The sequence below is a fragment of the Haemorhous mexicanus genome, chromosome 1 (genome assembly GCF_027477595.1).
Source record: "Haemorhous mexicanus isolate bHaeMex1 chromosome 1, bHaeMex1.pri, whole genome shotgun sequence".
Lineage (NCBI taxonomy): Eukaryota > Metazoa > Chordata > Aves > Passeriformes > Fringillidae > Haemorhous > Haemorhous mexicanus.
Genome location: NC_082341.1, coordinates 119,795,303 through 119,816,079, shown reverse-complemented (window position 1 = coordinate 119,816,079; position 20,777 = coordinate 119,795,303). Strand labels below are relative to the sequence as shown.

The 20,777-nt window shown below is 39.6% G+C and overlaps 2 protein-coding genes across 3 annotated transcripts in view; one reads left to right on the top strand and one right to left on the bottom strand.

The window, feature by feature from the left end:
• Positions 1–3,364: 3,364 nt before the first annotated feature.
• Positions 3,365–8,814, bottom strand: CHCHD7 (coiled-coil-helix-coiled-coil-helix domain containing 7). The gene is made up of 4 exons (XM_059860909.1): positions 8,649–8,814; positions 5,854–5,931; positions 5,188–5,286; positions 3,365–4,439 (listed from the first exon to the last, which is right to left on the bottom strand). The coding sequence occupies exons 2-4, from the start codon at positions 5,905–5,907 to the stop codon at positions 4,338–4,340; spliced, it is 255 nt and encodes an 84-aa protein (XP_059716892.1). The 5' UTR covers positions 5,908–5,931; positions 8,649–8,814; the 3' UTR covers positions 3,365–4,337.
• A 169-nt stretch (positions 8,815–8,983) lies between these two features.
• Positions 8,984–20,777, top strand: part of PLAG1 (PLAG1 zinc finger) — a 52,264-nt gene continuing 40,470 nt past the window's right edge. For both annotated transcript variants that reach the window (XM_059860814.1, XM_059860810.1), the window contains exon 1: positions 8,984–9,197. The gene's annotated coding sequence lies outside the window, so the exon portion shown is untranslated. The remainder of the gene's footprint in view (positions 9,198–20,777) is intronic.

The window sequence follows — 20,777 nt, the reverse complement described above, 5'->3', positions numbered from 1 at the left end:
AGTTGCCTGAGATTCTTCCAAGAAAACAAAAGCCTGCAATGGTGTTTTTCCACACAATAATTACTTCTCTCATGGCTATTTTGGAAGACTGACTTTAAAGATGTAGGTACTTTTAACATGAGTTAAGGGCTGTCTCCAAATGCATTAGAGCAGCATAACATTGTGTACTCCAAATTAATCTTATCTGTTCTGCAAAAGTTTTACAAAAGCTCATCTATGCACATGTTCTTCATCACTTGAGTGCAAAAGTTTCATTACAAGACCATGAAAGAGACTTGGAGCAGCAGCAGATTCAACTCCCTGCCTTTCAAAAGCTTCAGCTAAATCCAAAGAAATTTTCAGGACTCTAGAGCTAGACAACTTGGATTCAATGATCCTTGTGAGTCCTTTCCAAATCAGCATACTCTGCAATTCTGTGAACTTCCTTTGAATATCTTCAAGAACACAGACTCATCCCAATTGTGGTAGCAGAACACTGAGCAAGACAAGGCCTTGCACTGTAGGGTAACAGAAAAAATGAGAAGGCAAACATGTACAGATGGGAATCAGGATATTCACCTAGACCTGGGAGAAAGCCTACAGCTGCTGTTCGGTGCCTAGTTGTGATCAAACAACCACAATGAAAAAAATCTATCAAGGACTATATTCCAAGGCTTCTCAGGCTGCACAGAAATTTCCTATTTTCCAGCAATGATTTAGACTCCTGTCCTCCTTTTCTGTTTATAGTGTAGAGACAGGACCAATCTTTCCTTTCTATTGGGTGAGTTCTGCTACCTCTGTGAGAAGAGACCAAAAAAGCTTGAAAGAGCTAGTAGTGGGTGGAGTGCTTCTGTTTTCATTCTGTTGTACAACAGCACCATCCAGCTGTCAAACAAAAAAATTATCAAACATTAATGCCACTATCCAGATTTGGTCCTTGTATCATAAGCAAAATGAGTAATTACACGTATTAAAAACAAAACAAAACACCAAAACCGAAGCCACAGGCCCTTCCCTGTTTCTTAATGAATTGTAATGATCCACTGTGTTACATTTTCTGGGTTAACATACAAGAGTGTGCTTTAAGGAAATTAATAATCTAGCCCAGACTTGGGTTTTTTTTTGTCCATTAAGAGTGGCAGGCTGCAGCTTACCTCTGTTTCATGAAGTGTGGAATGTAAGCTCTCAGGTATGAGGAAAAGACCATTATCTTTGGCTTACAACCAAAGGTAGTTAATCACACTACAAAAATTAATGGAATAATCTCAACTCGTAAGAGCCTATGTTTAAGCTATCACACTTTACCACTCAAGCTTCAGCAGTGAAAGCAAGAACAGCAACCTCAAGTGAGGGATAAAAATAATAAAAACTCATACTCAAGTAAAAGATCACTCCTGAGGGACATCATGACATGAGGAAGAAAACTTCTTGCTCCCCCAAGATTTTTCATAAACTTGTGTTATTTAACAGTAAGGAATACGCAATGGAAATAAATTACATTCCGTACAACAGATGACTGATTACCTGAATTAAATCAACAAGGTCACTACTTACATTGCCCTCAGTTCTACACTAAACTCATTTTTGTCGTAACATCCACAGGGAGCTTGCCATGTACATCCACTGATGATCAGAAGTCTAATGTTAGACTACTATTCCTGCATTACATGTGCCTTAGCCCATCCTGTAATCCCACATTCTGGCACTGACACCTGAAAGCAGTAACACATCTCCTTCTCTGATTTTTTGAAGACCAGTACTAGTTCTTTACAAACACTTTACAAAGCAGCAATGCCTATCAATGCCAAAAGATAGGCCAGTCATCCTTTAAAAGAAAATAACATTAGTGGAAACTTCCCGAGCAAATACTGTCAGGGAAAAAAACCAAAAACACAACAACTTATAAGTGCAACAGTTAACCTAAGAGAAAGAACATTTCTATATGCAAAGAAGACCTGAAAGGATAAATGAGATAACCTTAAGGAACTTGGGCTTACGCAAAGAAGAATGGGCATACCCATTTCAAGAACAAGATGTTTTTCTTGCGCGTAAAATGTACTGTTAATTTTAAGATAAGCCCAGAATTTAAGAGCACAGCAACAGAAAAACAGCAAGCACTAGAATAGTAGTTAAAGCCATAGGAGCAAGGAACATGTCCAAAGATACAGCAGAGGTGGCAAATGACAAACCTGTGCCAAGTAGGAGAGAAGGTGCCCTTAGACACACCAAGGGAGGCAAAAAGCCAAAAAGGCAGCAAACACAGAAGAGTCTGAAGAGACACAGCCCTAAGGAAGAGAACAACAGCTCCCCAAAATCTGCAGATGAACAAGAAGATCAAAGAGAGGCATGGTTAATGAGGAAGTAATATGGCTAAGTTTAATGAAAGCAAGAAGTTCTCTCACTATTAAAGAGAAGAGAGAACACACGACCTTCAAAAGGAGATCTATTAGAAAGTCACTGCAAGACTACGCCATTAGAGATGAAACAAAGGTACTAGAAAAAAATGCAATGAGAAGAGACCAAAATGTTAAAATCAGTCAAAAAAGAACTGTAGTCAAATGGGCAAAAAAATGAGGAAAGATTGGTATGTAGAAGTGTATTAAAAGATAGCAAGGATGTGGCAGAAAAGAGCAAGCCATTGAATCTAGAATGAAAGTATATTCAGCTCCATATACAGGGGAACAAAACCAAACAATAAAAATCCCCAAAACAAAAACAAACAAACAAAATAACCACCAAAAAAACAGCCAAAGACAACAATAACAAAAAAACCAAAAAACCCAACCACAAAAAGAGGAAAATGTCAAAGTTTGCACTTTAGGTGAATAGAAAGTAATTTGAAATAAAGAATCTTATGGTCTTGATGGAAGAAAGTACATTTTCCTTGCCAGGAACTGACGAGAGAACTTGTGACATGTTTGAAGGCTGTACAGCTTTGCTTGGAGAACTGCATACTCAAAAGGCATAGAGTTACACACTCATTCCAACAGAGAGGGTGGGATCAATCAATTTCAAAACTCAGATGTAAACAGAGAGCAGAAAGGAAGAGCAAAAGCAGATTTTGTAGGGTTACTAGTCAGATCAAACAATGAGGAAACAGTCTAAAATCACAGCAAGCAAAGAAATAGGCCTACAGTGGAAAGAAACAAGACAAGCCAGACAGGAGAAACAGAAAGCCATGAAGTCTTTCCAAAACAGTCTAAATAGAGAGACAACACTTTTACACCATCCTTCATGAGGTCAGCCAGAGTTCTGCCAAGTTGATCCCAGTAAGAACTAAAGGATTTCACATGGAACCTGAGCTCATGACAGTAGTTCTTCTGTTTTATCACAGCATACAAGCTTTTAAGTCAGGACACCAGAAGATAAAAGGTAAAAAACACTGTTTCTACTAGACAGCAACATGTTTACATTTATTAGTTGTTCAATTTAGCTAAAGAATAAACCTTATTTAAGATTAGAGTACCTGTTTAAACTGAGCTTTGTAATCTCGTATGAGTAAGCATTTCCAAACCCCAGGTTTCAGCTGTCCAGAGTCTTAGATAGATGTACTATAGTTAAACCTGCCATGTCACTCAGAGGATCTGTTTACATGTCTGCAAGTCTCCCCCTGCCTGCCCGCCACCAAAGTATCTATTTACTATCCACAGAAATTACTATGCAGCTCAGACCTGAGGAGTTCAGTTTTATCTTTACCCGTCTCTCTAACCTTCTAACTAGCAGAGCTTGCAGATCTGACTACTACAAGCATCTGCTGTCACTGCAAGTGCAGTGGCAGACCCAGTGACAAGCTTGTTGGATTTAGGATTTCAGTTCATGACACTGAAATCAGTTATTTTCAGTAATTAACTGAATTCAGTTATTTCAACTGGGGACACAGAATTCAACATGTGAAAATAGTGATAAAATCACACATGGTAAATCCATACTATTGAGCAGAACAGCTGAGTGCAAGAAACATGTTGCATGTACCAGCTTCTCAACCTGCTCCAGTCTTAGAACTTAGAACCACACTGCAATGCTCACCAACCCATCTTTTCAAACAGGCTTTCTTCAAGTCCCATTGATTTTAAATTTAGCATTTCAGCAAGGTACAGCAAGGTAGTTTCTACTTCCAAAAGTTTCTACACAAGTTGCAGAGACCCAGATCTTCCAATAAAAAGAGGCCAGGTTCCTACAGCAGGAAGTAGGAACAAACCCAGGAAGTTCTATCCTAGAAAGCTCACACATTTCAAAATTTAAGATCTTATTTTAATCCAACATATGGCAATTGTAAAATCCAGTTCATAAAATGGTAACTTGCTGCTGCTAAGTCTTCATATGTACAGCGACAACAGTCAATCAATTCAGATTTCTAGTCAGTAGGGCTTCCCCATTGATTCCAAGATTTTCTTTCTTTCTTCTGCTGAGGGCATCTCTGGTTTCACACCATTTCTCTTCCTTTGCATCATAATGCCATGCTGAAAATAGAAAAAAGTGACCATGAGAACAGATTTCCCTGAGCTCCAAATGAACAAGATTTTTTAATAGAAAAATGCTTTATATATAAAGACCCAGGTACTCTAAAAGCCTGATTAGCTGATAACTAAACGTACTAGTAGTTAGTTCAAGATACCTGATAGTTTACCTTGCTGCTTCAGAACACAGTACAATCAGTATTCCCATTACTCTATGCCAGACCAATGCACAATTGTCTGTAAATAGTTTTTTTTGTAATTTGCACAAGTATTTAAAGGCTAAGGTACAACCTCTTTACTTCAATGGTATCAGGAAACAGCAGAAAACAGTTTAACTGCACAGAGATCCTCATGTTATTTCTCCACCAACAAATAAGCTTTATATCAGGTTAAAGTAAACATGATCCAAGTCAGTGAGAAACCAGATAACTTTACCTTGCCTCAGAATTTTTTCACTGCATCAGTTTAAAAGAGAACTTATTACTAGAAATACGTGACTCAAGTTCAGAAGAAAACATCAGGTACTGCAAGAACACTGACTCACAATCTAAGAGAGTAAACCCAGAACAATCAAGTGAAGTGCTTTGATGTGCATGTGCTTAAGTCTTACAGCAAGCATACTGGTACTACCTGGGCTGGTAAATTACCATAAAAACACCATTAGCCAAGTTTGAAGGGTTCAGAAACAAGCATGTCATAACATACATAAAGCATAGCAGGGAATAAAATTTAGAAAGTTTACTCTGCTTACCCAGAATTTTCTGCAGTTTTTGTACTTCAAAAAATAATCAGTACACATATCCTTGTTATAGTTGTTGTCATTCATACATTTTGTAGTGGCATCTGTTTCCTTTAATAGGGGAAAATATACTTCAGAGCTGAGGGAAGTTACTGTACTCAGTGTTTAAATATTTTAACAAGTCCAGAATATCTATGAAGATAGGAGTGAGTTCTTCAGATGAAAGAACACTATCAAAGAGAGCAAAGTAACACCTATTACAAAGGATCATCAGTACTTCCAAGCAGTGATTTAATTTGGAAATGACAGAGAATAGTACTCTTCAGACAGTAAGTGCAGAGTCCACAGAATATTTGTTTACAATGATGCTTGGTACAACTCACAAAAGACTTTGAAAAAATAACCAAGCTTCTCTAACCAGAATTTCAGGCTCTGGTTTTAGGGACAGAAAATTTAAGAGATTGCCAGCAGTTCTATTACTCCTATTTATAGGGAATTAACTTGTTATTTCATGCTTATTATAATGGAATATTTTCAGCCCTTCCCATTTCAGACTCTTAAGAAACTTTTAATGCAAAGTGCTATAATGCCAGTGTTCTATCCACAAAACAGTCCTCTAGAAAGTGCATTATTTAACATTGAAATGTACAGACAGAAATCTCAATTTGAGCATCTTACCGCTAGACATGGATTTATATCGTGATCTCTAAGCTTTTTTGCATGCCTGGACATTCTACACAGACACTCGCACCTTGGCTAGAAAGGGAAAATAAACAGGTTAAGTATCTACTTTTAACAGCGACTCAGGGTTAAGTATGAATTTCAGGATGTAATAAAGGCCTTCTAGCAACACACAGTTTTGTTATCTTTAAAAAAAAAACTAAACAAAACTCAACCTTCTTTTGCAAAGTGTTATTTCAAAAGCAGTAACAACAAGACAACACTGGCAAGTTTAGCCCATCACCAAGACTGCTCACTCCCTTATAAATTCCTGCAGAGAATGGAGCCACTGCAGCAGCTCTCACTCCAGCTTGTGTATCATGGAGGAAGTAACCACGTGTAGGAGAAACTGCTCCATAGAAGCTGTTCACAGCCAAGACACTGTAGACACTTCAATTAATAGTGTGTGGGAGGAATGTACAAGTAAGCTTTTCCAGATTTGTTCCTACTCCTTAGCTGGATCACATCTGCATCATCATTGGGCTTTCTCAGGTACAACAACTGTCCAATTATCTCCTGTGTTGCTATAGCAAATATTTAATAGAAAAAACTGGTTTCACCGCAAGGTGGGACCAGACCCACTTACACAGTGTATGACAGCTTGAATCACATTTTTTACCATTTTGTACTTTGACACTGACTCTGTAAGCTTGAGAGACAGAATTCAGTGCCAAGACTCTACACTGATCTAAGATGATCATCGAGATGAACAGCACTCTTTCCCTTTACAGCTTCCTATACATTGCCTTCGGCAGACATAAGGGGATACAGGAATGTGTTCCAAACAAATACTAAATCTAACAAAAAGTAAATTAATGTTGACCAGATGACTTGAATCAGTGCAATTAGAAACACAGGACAGAGGGAGTAAATTAAAGTACTGCTAATGAAGGACACAATCTTGTTGTTTTTTTCTTTCTCAAAAAAAAATCGGTGCTAATTCTTAACTTAGACCTGTTTCTGTGCACATTAGGGAATGATAAGTGCAAGTCTTCAGTAAAAGCCTGTTTTGCTTGATACCAGATTAAAAAAAAAATTCAATTACTGCTCTTTGTATTGCATAGAAAACCATGTTTTAGATGGGGTTTCTTCTTTGGGGAAGAGTAAACTACTCCCAGTAAACAAGCCTTCGGTTTTACAAGCTGTGCATGTATGCTTTCCTGGTGCTTGGAGTACTCTGTGCTTTCCATATGATCATCTTCTGCAAATGGGCCTTTTAATTAACAGCATGGGGGGGGGGGGGGGAATACTTCCACTTTCCTTTGAGAACTATCCAGTGCTTAAGTTAATTTCATAAGCCAGGCAAATGTTCTCCTTTTTGATGGGTGGAAGTGCATTTTTGATCAGGCACTTCCAGCTCAAATGGCAACACAAGCACATATACCAGCATCATCACAGACTTAAAGAAAGGAGGAGAGAAGGGAGAAGTAGGAAACAAAAGCAGCATACCACAACGCCTCACCTAACTCACCACAACAGATACAAGACTTTTAGCTGTTTGCATGTGTCTGTTTTATAACTCTGCATTTCATTGCTATTGCTGCCTAAGCAGACATGCCTCAAGGTGTACATTGTCACTCTGACTTCAGACTTACTCTCCAAGAGAATACTTGGGAGTCAAAGGATGGGCCGTCATAGTCAGTGTTCCTTATACAAACTGCACTTGACACTTTCAGTTTGATTACACTACCAGAGTCTGCAACCGTGCCCGATCTAAGGAACAATGCACACAATCCATTAAATACCTATTTAACGAATAAGCAGTTCAGGTTCTAATGAAGATTCACAGCTCGGAGCAGGCAAATGCTTAAACATTCTTAGCACTACCCAAAAGGTCTGACAGCTCCTGCGCGTGTTGCTCTCTCCCCCTCTCCGAAGTACTTCAGACTTGAAACATTATCAGCTGGAAGGGCAGGCAGGTCACGCCGAAATGCTGCTGTGTGACTGAATGAGCAGTTGGGCAGGAAGCGAGCTTTCCCCCTCCTCCCAGGTTTTGCACGTGTACGGGCTTCCCTTCCTGCTTTCAGATTACAGGTCAGAGCCCAACCACAACCGAAGGCTTGTCTATGCCACAGTTCTTAATTATGCTTTAACACATTAACAGTTGTAAACTGTACCACAGAGAACCAGGGCTGTTGCTGACACTCTTTAACCCTAGGGCTTTTTCAGATCATAAACCATCAGGGCACTTCGCTACAGGCTCCCGCCCATTGAAAAGCGTTTGGGCTGCTTAAAATGCACACATATAGATACAAATTCGCTAATTATGCTGCAATGTAGACCAGCTCAATTAAACTTTGAATCCTGGAGCCAAGGCCCTACTAAAATTCCTACGGCATTTTGGGCTGTTACGGCGTCGGAGGCAGGAGGAGGCAGCCGGGGGTGCCTGACGCTCAGCACCGCGGAGCTGCCGCCTTGCCCAGCTCAGCTTCCCGGGGAAGGCCGGAGGCCGTCCAGGTGCGGAGGCGAGGCCGGAGCCCCCCGCCCGGTCCCTGCCTTCCGCCGGCGGCGGAGCGGCCGGAGGCGCCCGGCGACCTCTTCCCCCGCCCCGGGTCGTTCCCCGCGGCCGCTCCCGCCGCCTCCCCTCGGCACCACCTGCCGCCAGGGAGCGGTGCCCGGGCCGCGCCGCCGCCGGGCCCGAGCGGGGCTGCCCCGGCCCGCGGGCGGCGAAGGTCGAGCGAGACTTTTCTGCGCCGGCCGGGAAAAAGAAGCGGCGGGCGGGCACAGCGCGGGTCGCCGCCGGCAGCACTCACCTCCGTCCCCGGCCGTGTCCGCTGGAGCCCGGGCGGGAGCGGGGCAGCCCGTCTCCAATTCGAAAGACGTCAGCGGCTCGGGCAGCGCGCTTAAGTACGGGCGCAGCCTACCCCGCTCCCGGCCCCGCGGCTCCCCCCGGCCCCGCGCCGCCGCCGCCCACGCCCCGGCGGCTCTGAGTGGCACGGCCGGGCCGCCAATGGCGGCGGCGCCGCGCCCGCCCCGGCCGTGAGCGGCGCCTCCTTCCACCAACGGGGCGGGCGGCGCGGGCCGCAGGCGCCGGCGGCGGGGCGCGGCCGCGGCCCTGACTGACTGGGGGAGGCGTCCAACCCGCGGTGCGTGTGGGCGGCGGGCGGTGTGGGCGCGGCGTGTGCGGCAGGCTGGGCTGCACCGCAGCGCATACACTACAATGGCTGCTGGAAAGACGGGAAAGCAAACAATTTCCAGGCCCGCCGCGTCCAGCCCGAAATATGGGGAAAAAATTACAGAAAAATCGGAGAACACTGTAAAGGGTGGAAACGGGGCGCAGAGGGGATGCTGAGGCTCCCGCGGTGAGTCTGCTGCGGGTTTGGGGGGCAGGCGCCGGGGTTTAGCAGGGAAATATCAGGGTTATTTAAATTATGAAGGGGGAGGAGGAGAAGAAGGGGGGAGAGGAGAGAGGAGCAGCGAGCAGTGAGGAAAAGTTTGTGTTAACCATCCCTCCCTTCCATCCCTCTCCCCCCATCTCCCGCAGCCCCCCGCCGCCCCGCGTCGGACCCCCCCGGGGGGAAAAGCAGGGGAGGGGAGCCGAGGCGAGCGGTGCCCCCCCCCCCCACCCCCCTTCCCCTCCCTCGGAGGGAGAAAGAGATGATTTTCAGAAAAACCTCTCTCAGGAGTTTCCTCCACTCCTCCCCTCCCTCCCCGCGGCGCTCTGCTGGTTCGCGAGGAGCGGGCGAGGCGGCGGGGCTGCCCGGGGGACGGCAGGAGGGCGCGGGGTGCCCGCCGCCGACCCCCGCGGCGGCCCGGGCCCGGGGCGGCGGGGCAGGGGCAGGGGCAGGAGCGGCGCGGCCGCCCCCTCCCCTCCTCGCCTCTCCGGAGCCTGTGCTGTGAATGCAGTGACAGCGGCGAGAGCGGCGAGAGAGGGAGCGGAAGACATTAGAGACCGCGGTGCCGAAAAATGAGGGAAAAAATTAATATAAATTCGCCCACCGCCTCAAACCGGACAAATTTCGCACAGAAATTTCCCTCGTGGACCCGGCTACCCGTGGGGTGTCCCCCGGACCTGGCGGCCGCGTCTTTGGGGGGATCCGGAGTGACTTTGGGGCACTCGACCCCCCTTTCCCGTCGTTTTTTGGACAAAAGTTTTTTTTTTCGTAATAAAGAAACGAATTTGCCTGCTCTCCCCCTCCGAGTAGCCCAGGAGCTTTTCCCTTCCCCATCGGTGTGTGTTTAGAGGAAAGTGTGAACCCAAGTAAGTGCTGAGTCGTGTTGCATTGGGGAGGGGGGTTTGCTAACTGAAAGCAGGAGAGATCCGGAGAGAGAGAGAGAGAGCAGGGACAGCTTGTTGTCAGTATCATAAACAACCAAAATGGAGGGAGAACTGAGGCATATAACAAAATAAAAATCAGAAAAAAATGCCAAAAAATACCTAAAAATCGGGGCTGCTCCCCCTTTTCTTCCTCAAGGTAACAGTATAAAACCCGTGTCTTCCCGAGACCGTTTTAAGGTTTCAGGGAGCAAGGAGTTAATATTTATTATTTTTTTTGTTGATGAATTCTTTGGAAAGGCAAAAGCCTCTTATAACTCGCCACCGACAATGAGAAAACGTGAAAATCCCTTTCAGGACAGAGAGGTAGGGGGAGATGATGGTGCAGAAAGTGTATAACTTGGGGGTAATGTGGAGTGATCCTAGATAAGATAAATGCTGGATGTGGTGCTTTATAACTTCCTTTTTTAATGCTTTTTTTGTGTGTGTGTTTTTGGGGGATTTGGGGAGATGGGGGCTCATTTCTTTTCCTCTGTCTTTTTCTTTCCCTTTTTTTTTTTTTTTTTTTTTTTTTTTTCGGACCGGAATGTAATGCTTTTGTAGTGTCACTTTCCTGATCTAATTAGGATGTGTGAGGCAAAGAGTAAACCTTTCCGGTTTATAAAGTGCATTTTCGTTGCCTTTGAATTTCAGGTTTTCTTGGTGGCTCACTCCTCTATTTGAACTGGATTCTTGAGAGTGGTGTGGGGTTGAGCTAATGCTCCATAGGGAGAGCAGAGAGGGCTCAGGGGCAGGGCACCTCTTCTGCGGGTGGTTGCTGATTTCCCTGGCACGTTCAGTTCACCTGTTTGTCTCCTACAAAGAATGTATTCTGCAGTCTCCTCGTTTTATTTATATGAAATAATGATGCCTCATCTCGCCTCACATTGAAGTTAATGCGAAAGTGCTGCTGATGTTGGTTCCACGTGGGATCAGGGACATAGCAGGGCATTTTAAAGAGACAGCTTCTCTTTTCCTAGGGTTATCATCACCTCTGCAGCACCTCTGCCTCTAGCAGAGGGGTGGTTCGTTGTTTTTTTTTTTAATGGAAAGGTATCAAATCGGCCCTAGTCTGATAAATTAGGGAAGGATAGCAGGGGGAAACGTGCAGAATCGTTGGGATCAAAGCAATTCTTTTGTGTGTAGCAGGTCTTCAGGGGAGTTTTCTTGGTGTTAATTAAAATGCTGTGTTTTGGAGAGTGTTTTTTGGATTACATGTTGCAGAAATGAAATAGTCTCAGGTTGTTTAATATTAAGATCTAGTGCTGTTCTGCTAGCTGTGAATTCTGTGGGAGGAGATGAATTCCCTGTGTGTAGGGCAATTTCACAGACATTTTGTGAAAGTTGTGAAGTGCGTTATTTTTACTTTGAATACATTCAGTTTTGTTGGGAACACGTGAATTTGTTCAAAAGTTTATTTTATGCTTAAATCTTCTAAACTATCCCCAAAGGTTTTGAAAATACTGGAAAATAACTGTAGGTTTTAATTGGCCAAAGTAGGGGCTCTTTACAAGTACACCTTAGGTGTGTAGTTAAAACATCACTTGGAAGAATTGCCTCTGGCTTTATTTGAAGAAAGAAAAGTCATCCTAACTGTGGTCTGGTGTCATGTATATGTGAGCATGTGCGTATGCATGCATGCTTTTAGCATGGGTTCTGGCTGATACTGGTTTTTTTCTTAATTTTTAACTTGTAAACGTTTAACTGTGATGATGTGAAATGCTCTGCTTGTCCCTATTATCTCCTATGTATTTTAATTTTATTTTTGAATGTCCTATTTTAAAAAATTAGCATCACCTCTTAACATGGCATTTGATACCTTTATGAGGAGTTGCAATGTTGCCTTTACACTTGCTTTGCTTTTGGAGTCTTTGTGCTTAGTTCTAGATTGAAAACTGAGTACAGGTATGTGGTTCTTGAGAGGGGAGATGGGGTACTGAACTTGGATGGAGACTACTGCAGCACATGTTTTTTGTGAATTTGTGGAAGTTGAGCAGGAGTTGTGATAGCCCTCTGTGTTGAATACCATGTGCTTGCAAATGATCTGTACCCTTTCTGCAAGTGGGACCAAAGAAACTTGTTGCCTAGGATAGCCTTGTGGTTAAAGATTTGGGCAGAAATCTCAGAGTTTTCCAGTGACTCACAGTTGTGAAAATTAAAGCATATTAACTACTCTTAGGTTAGAAAAAAGGGTCATTAAGGAAGAAAGATTAATCATTTTGTATAAAGAAATGATATTGAATGTTTTTCCAAAACTGCCTTTTATGGTTTAGAGATTTCTTTTTTAGTTAGTAAGTATTCAGACTTAAAAGTTCCTTTCTGATTATTTCTTAATCTGATCTATTATTTTTATTGACTGAAGTAACATTACCCTGGAATGCGTAGAAATTTGATAAATTAATAGCAGTTCACCATATGTTGGTAGTTTTAATGTACCAGGGTATATAGACAGATGGTACTAGATGTGCAGAACTAACTTAAATAAGCTAGTTAATGGCACTGAGAACTCTTCAAATGCTGTTTCTGTGACTATCAGTATGAAGTGCTTAACATGTCTCTACATTTTTACCTAATTTGGAGCTTTTTAATCATTAATATTTTAATGCTGAAAATAGGTATAGACACTGGTAATAACAATGTGAAAGAAGCAGTGTTGTGGAGTATCTTTCTTGACTTACAGCTTTGTATTACAAAGTAAATTCGGTGTATCCAACCATAGTACAAAATTCAGGGTTTAGGGTAGAGAAAGAGGCAAGGGTGTTCTCTCAGAATTTGATACTCTTCTAAACTGGATTTAATTTTAAGGTATAATCCAGATGGAGATAATAATAGCAGGACAAAAAATGTTGTTTAGTATTATTTTTTACAAACTTACTCTTTTGTAGAAAACTGAGTTCTTACAGTGATGAAGTGGTTTTTTGAAATAAAAATACAGAGTGACTTTCAAAGCTTCCTTGTTCTAAGAGTTAAGATAATCTTCTTTATTATGTATTGGTCTGATTCCATACATGATACAGTTTGATTTTTTTCAAGATTTTCTAAAATTAAAACACCTGAGGAAACAAATACTATGGTCTCTTGTTGGTAAAGTTAACCTACTTTTCCTAGGTAAACAGGAGAGGTGTAAATTTATTAAAATCCTTTTTAGAGATTTACCAATCCTATTCAGTAATGTTTAAAAATTAATAACTACAGTATTCTACAACAGTACCAGCAAATACAGGAATCTAAAGTGACTTGCATTCAGCTTTCCTTGAAAGCTTAGCTCAAATGTGTCTCTTGGTGTGTACTTTTAATTTTGTAATTATCCTGAAAAATTAGTTTTCAATGTAGAACTTTTGAGATTTAAATTAAGAAACCTTAAAAAAGTTTGTGTAGTTCCAAAAGGCACTGTGCACAAAGTGCAGCCACTTCTAATGGTTGTCCATCTCTGCAGCTGGTTAGTCAAAATGGTGCCCTAAAGTCTCCTCCTTTCAGGGTATTGCATATGTTTTAAAATTAATGGGTTAAGGAGGGCACTTCTCATGTTCTAAATAAACCACTGTTTGTAGCTGTTCAAGGTTGTTTTGTAAAATAGATGTTTTTACTTCAGAGTCTAAACCATAAGTTTTTAAATTTTCTGTCTATAACCCCTTATGTTGTTAAAACCAGTTTTTGTGAACAAATACTTTTTGGTAGGGTTCTTGAACAAATTTATATGTTTACCAAACAGAAATATTCTGGAAAACATGAAATCTCTTCAAGTACTGAGACCATTCTCAAATCAGTATAGACTTAAAAGGAGCCAGCAGTGCCCACCACTGAAGTGATAGAGAACTTGCTTTCAAGGAGTTATTCTCCAAATATCTGCTACTAGTAAGGATTTAGCTTGCAGAGCTTTTGAAAGAAATGTGCAGCATTTATCCACTGAACTGCTAAGCATCTTTAACTGATTACCAAATGTTTAGGTAGCCTTAAAAAACTATTTAAAAATAATTCAAATATTAGAACAAAGTAACACTTGTATTGATCAAATATAAAATGTTTAAATTTCTGAAGCACTGGAGTGATTTTTTTGCAGTTATCTGGGCATTTGATAATAGACAATTGTGTATTTTCCTCTAATCTAAAAAAACCCCACATCTAGAATTTAATTAAATTTATATTGATTTTTAAAATGGTGTGATCTTGTAACTTGAATGTAAAACACTGATTAACGCTCAATATAATCACTTACACAGATGCTTTTTTTTTTTTAGTTGCCAAGGAATATAATGAACATTTATCTGAAATTGCATGGATTGCAGTTACTAATACATTTTAAATAAACAGTTGTCCACCAAATATCAAATGCAAAAAAACCTAATTGTATGCAAGTTCAGAAAACCTAATATTAAACAGAACTGGTCACCATTATTGCAGATTCAGTTTTATTTTTATTTAGTTTGTGTTGTTAAAGTGTTTTCTATCTACATCTGTATCACTGTTCACCTGTTATTGTCTCATCTTAGGACAAATAGCAGAAATTCATAGAACTAGAGGGAGTTTTTTTACTTTTGAAAAGACACAGCATGCTTTTTAGAGTAGTTGTGTGCTCACAGTTTTAAAGGATGGGGCCTTCTCATAGGATGTATTAAAATTTTTAATATTTAAATGGACCCTGCATGTCTAGCAAACGGTTTCTGTCAGATCATGGCATTGAAATTAGGCACCATGTATGTCAGGGGTTTGAGGTGTCTGTCTAAGAACATACCTGGCTGTGAAGAGTGGGAAAGGATATATAGTTATTCTCATGTTGAAGGAGTAAATCAGTTTCTATTATAGCCTTCTCTGTAGCCTTCTTCTCTCTCCTTCCTGGTTCATTGCCTGTCCAAGTGTAGAGATACCTTGTCAAATGCATTAAAATACATGGCCAGAGTGATGAGCTGTTCTATTAATGACCAAATCTGGTGGTTTCTATAGCCTTACAGGGGGGCACAAAGAAAATAAAATGTGGCCCAATGGGTATTTGTTTAGGGGAAAGGAAAGAGAGGGAAAAAAGCCCCACAGGTCTGAACTATTATAAAACCAAAAAGTGAGATTAAAAAAATGAATGCAGACAAGTTTGGCTATAATGCATACAACAGTTACTCAGAACTCTGAAGTAAAATACCTCAAATCAGATTTGAGAAAGTCAAGTGGGAGTCAGGAAAGTAAAACCTTAGAATTGCCATCAGATGCAATTAAGAAATAACTATGTAAAGAAACTTGGAAAAATGCAAAAAGTGTCTGTTACAGTAAACTGAATTGCTATAATCTTCTTTTGCACTTAATGTGCTAAATTCCTCTCTCAAGGAAAATATCCCTAGAAATCAGATTAGAAAGTGTTTAAAGGGCATTATTTGTCAAAGTTGTTTTTTCACTGAAGTTAGGATAACTAATAATAATCTCTTCCGTATTGCTGTAGTAATACTTTATTTGATACAATTTAGCAATACAGATTGCATGTAGATTTACTTATGTATTCTGCAGGTAATTCACCAGTAGCCTGACACTGTGTATCTCTAACCCTAAAAGCTTTTCTTTATGGTTGTGAGTCACATCAGATTTGGCAGTCTGAAAGTGTAAAGTATTTCTTAGGAAATAAGATGTAGATTGCTGATTTTGCCTTATGCACATTTACTGTGAATTGCCAAATAACCAAAAAGGAGCGAGGCTGTCAGAAAAGCTTCCCTCTGCATGTATTGAGTATGTACTTGTTTTGGTAGTGCATGAGTTTTCTAAAAAACTCTGCAAACCATCCGATTCTGAGTTAATGAGATCTCACTATACTACGTGTTTGAGCAGCAGAAAGACCCTGTGTACGCAAATCAGATTTTACTGTCTCAAGTGCTTGTCATTTGTAATAAAACTGTTTACTGTGTGGTGTATGTATTTATCATGAATGTTACATTTATATGTGGGATAGATACAGACATGCACACATTTTTAGGAGACATTTAGGGACAATATCATGTCTTTTGAATCAGTTGTGGTATAGGAATATTTTTTTTAAAGAGATCTTTTTGAAGGAAGGGCAGAATGAGAGATTCTGGCAGCTTGCTATTAAATTTCAATCAAGCCAGTATAGTTAGTAATAAAACATTTACAAGTTTGTAAATGTTAAGTTTCTTCAAACTCCTACTGTCACGTGTAGAAATTTCATTTATACTATTTTGCATTTACTGCAGCTGCCTACATGCAAGGCTTTGTAATACTGCATTTATCACATGCAAGTATAGATAAAATATAAATATATTAAAAGTAGAAATTGCCTGCAGCTGTTCTTATGTTTTCATAAGACGATACATTACCAAGGTGTAAATTTATGGTGTTAGCTACCTGCTATCAGTTACTTGTGCTCTTCTCCTCACAAGTACTTTAAGAAGAGTATTAAAGTAAAATAAAACAAACATAAAATAGTGTCAGAGTTTTGTGTTCTGTTTAAAAGCTAAACACAATATTGTTCAAGCTTATTTTGTTCACTGGAAGTTACTGTGATCAATACTTACATAATTTGTTTCACCTAGACACTAGGAAATATTGAACCACCTAGCTTAGAGAAGAGCTTAGACATAAATGCCAGTTATTTAAATCTTTAGGCTTTTTTTTCATCTGTGATTTGAAGTTTTCTTTATTCTTTTGAATACTAGGATTGTGCTCAGACTAAACCACTCCTAATTATGCCCCAGCACAAACATATTGCTTATGGCTATATTTTAATCAGTTTCAGAAAAAGTAATAAAAATATTATTGCATCTGTCAAAGGATGGTGTTGCTACTTGCTATTTTAAATGGTGTTTAAGTACAGTTATAAGCATACCAGTACAATGAAATCAGCTCTATTCCTAAACAACAAAGTTACATTATTTTTTACTTAAAAATTTAACCAAGAATCCTAATATGTTAATTATCCTAATTATTCAGGCTGGTTTTAGTATGTGTTGAAATTGCTTTAAAAAGTAGATGTGAAATATTTATATCAAACTTGTTTAATTTCTCATTACTTGTAAAATGTAATGTTTTCCCAGTTATAATTTTAAAGGGTTTTTTGTCTTAGCTGCCTGAGTGTATCCTTTTCTTTTGGATACACTCTTTTCAGCACTTCTTTAACTTGTTTAAAACTCTTTTATTCTCTCAGAATCTATTTGTGTCCCTTTAAGTTTAGCTATTGATAATTTTTGTACTACAAAAATTGTGCCAAGGAGTACTGCAAAATTAGCTTGAGCTGGTGATGCTGCAAATAGAAAAACTGAGTGGAGAGTAATACAGGAAACTTAATCATGATGGTGTTTGGGTGATGGGAATAGTCCCTAACTGGATGAATATTAAATTTACCTATGAGGAAAAGATGTCAGGTCTTGTCAAATATGTGCTATCATTGTTTCTCATAAGAAACACTCAAACTTCTAGTGTCAATTGCTGTAGAAGGCAAACAGAAATCTAGATTATACTTTCAGAAATGTTAAACTGTGGAATAAGTTTATTGGGGGGGAAAAAAAAAGGTTTTAGAGATCTCCCCTGTATTATTTCACCTTTGAAAACTTGGCCACTTCAGAATATTTGAGAACAAGTAAGTGTAAGTCCATATTGAAAAATACATTTCAATTTCTAGTAGTTTTTATCTATGTATCATGTAAAACAAACTTCTTGCTCTTTTTTGCACTTTCCTTTCAGTACAAATATTTAAGTATATTTAAACAGTTAACTACAGTTTTTAACTACATTGATTGCTTGTCAGTTTGACTGGAGTAGCAGGATAGTTTAGTTTGGGGAGGTTGGATATGTGTTATTATTTTCAGTTTTTCTGTAGTTTGACTAATAAAACATATGAACATAAAAAGAGACTGGATCTTTCTTCAATCCTCAAGTGAGAAGACAGATGTGGTCAAAAAGGCGTTCTGGTGACTTAAATCACTTCCCCTCAGTCTTCTCTAAATACTTTAATCATATGAATTTGTGATATCAGTCACACAGTTGTGTTGCAACCTTGAAACTGATAATATATTCAGTTATCTTGAAATGAACTCCATAATTCTTCATTAGCAGATTAAATTTCCTAAAGGTTTTGTCTGAATAAGAACTTGAGTATTGTGCTGCTTCTTCCATTTTTCATCAGGAACCAAGCAATAAAAAGTTTCTCAACTCTGAGCAAAGCCTCCAAGATTTAATGGACGCTCTAATTGACTGTTCTTGTCATAGTTTTTGGTGTTAAACTGTGGTTGAAGGTCAAATAATCCCTTCTGCTAAGCATCCAAATTTCATCGTAAAGGAGGTACTTTTCTATTTGAAGGTAGTTTTAGCGTGAAAGTTTCATGTAGGCACCTTAACCAAAAAAGCTAAAAGGCAGGCAGAAATTATCTGTCAGGTCGCAAGTGCTTTGTAACTGTCCTCTGAAGTATACTTAAATCCCATTTCTTACTTTGGGACTGTAAGACTCATAGTTTGGACAAGAAAGAGCTTAACTTAGTGCAGTTAAGAACAGTTAAGAAAGATCTTAACTGTTAGTTCTTCCTTCCCAAATATATATAAAATTTGCCACCATTTTGGCTGACAACAGCCTCTGGAGAGGGACTTTTCATAAGGGTGTGTAGTGATAAGACAAGGAGTAAAATTGACAGAAGGTAGGTTTGGATTTGGCTTTAGGAAGAAATTCTTTACTGTGAGGGCAGTAAGGCACCAGAACAGGTTGCCCAGAGAAACTCTGGGTGTCCCATCCCTGGAAGTGTCCCGGGCCAGGTTTGGTGGGGCTTTGAGTAACCTGGTCTAGTGAAAGGTGTCCCTGCCCATGGAACTGGATGGTCTTTAAGGTACCTTCCAACTCAAACCATTTTACAATTCTATAATATATCCAAATTTTTTGTAACTTAGGCCTTTGTAGGAATGTTATGAGGTCTCCTGGAAAAAGATTATATTGCCTTTGTGAGTTAATTTATGAATTAACTGTTACTTAGCAACTTTGTAATTTTGTGATGTGATTTTGCGTTTGGGGGTACCTCAGAGACAGAATGTAGTCAAAATTACTTCACTCCCTGTGCATGGCAAAGTTCTGACCCCCAGAGTGCGTGTTATGTCTTCTTGCTTTGAGTATTTTTAGCCTGTTATAAGGGGGTGAAAAAATTAATCCTCTTTTTAACCTCTACTTTCTGCATTTGTCACTTGTTTAGGAAGTTTGTTTCTTGATATTTTTTTTAGTATGTTGCAGTGGCTGGCAAAGTTACTGAATGATCTGAACTATAGAATTTCTAAGTGGAATAGGGAGTTGTTTTCCCATCTGATCTTGACTAGATTATTTGAAAGTTTCCTGTTCTTTTCAACAGTGCTTTGCTATAAATGAAAACAAATTAAATTAAACAGTTAGTAAAAATGCATGACCCAGGTTCCTCTTGCAAAGCTTATTAGAATCTAGAATCTAGTAGGATGCTAACAATTCTTTTCACTGTGGACCTTCGAGATATGAAGCCTCTATTTCATGCATTCCAAACATCACCATTTCCATCTGTCAAATTCTAGATAGGTCATTAGTAAATGCATAGTAGTAAATGCATAGTAGTAACTATGGTCTGTAGTGCCAACATAATGAACCCGTCTCAGAGTGAGAGATCTGTGTTAAAACTGAAGTGCTTCTCGGGGAGCAAGTGGTATTTCCCCATGATCTTTTTTTTTTTTTAATACTGTAACATGCATTTGAGATTGGTTCAGGTGGCACTCATTGAAAGGGGTGGTCTTTCAGGTTGGCAAGAAGCAAGCTGTTCAGGGTTTTTTCTAGTAAGTAAAACCCAGTATTTTTGTAGCTTCATTCAGAAGCTGGTGATCTTTGAGGGTACATCATGGAACAGTAGAGTCATATGCTTCTCGGCAGGGGATGCTCTTAATGATGGAACTACAGTGTCCTGAATGTGGAAGGAGCAGACCAGCAGTGAAGGATTGGTTGCTTTCTAAAGTGTGAACAGGGAACTGCTTTATTCTGGCTTTTACAAATAAATTAATTATTCGGAATAAGATGCTTCCTTTACTTACTGGCATTTCAGTTTTTTCCTGCAGTATCAGAAACAGACACTTCAGGATGATTTTACAAGCCTGTCAACTTGAAAGGGCAATTAATGTAACCACAAATGAAGTTAAAATGTTCAAAAATATGAAACTGTCTTGAAAGCAAAGAAAAATAACTACTGTACTAATCTGGTAATATTTTTCAGTGAAGTAAATAATACTTATGTGTCATGAGACATTCATTTAGCAATAGCTTTAATCCCTCAATAAAAGAATGTTGGTATATTAGTATATTTGTTAATATAATACATAATGTATATAATTTAGAGGAATATAGTGTTTGATAACAAAACCATCATAACTCAATCACAGAAAAAAATTACATTGTTTCTACATGCATCCATAACCTAGATATGCCTAGGTATTCAGAAACTTCCATGACGATTTCTGGAAGCTGTACAAACACAAAGCTCTTCTGCTACATTCAGATAGTGCATGATAAAGTGCTTTCTAAAGTTAGTGAGTGTTGGTTTGGGGGTTTGAAACCAACAAAAATTAAAAGTAGAATTAAAAGTGATACATAGGAAAATGGTACTGTGTTGACTTAGTAACACAAAGTATTTTAGTCCAGTGTTGA

What these genes read in the sequence shown, in the direction of transcription:
- CHCHD7 (XM_059860909.1), bottom strand. Translation starts at nt 5,907, where the DNA reads ATGTCCAGGCATGCAAAAAAGCTTAGAGATCACGATATAAATCCATGT. An exon ending in ATATAAATCCATGTCTAGCG is followed by an intron (nt 5,287 to 5,853) that starts GTAAGATGCTCA and finishes CCCCTATTAAAG; the next exon opens with GAAACAGATGCCACTACAAA. An exon ending in AAAACTGCAGAAAATTCTGG is followed by an intron (nt 4,440 to 5,187) that starts GTAAGCAGAGTA and finishes TTCTATTTTCAG; the next exon opens with CATGGCATTATGATGCAAAG.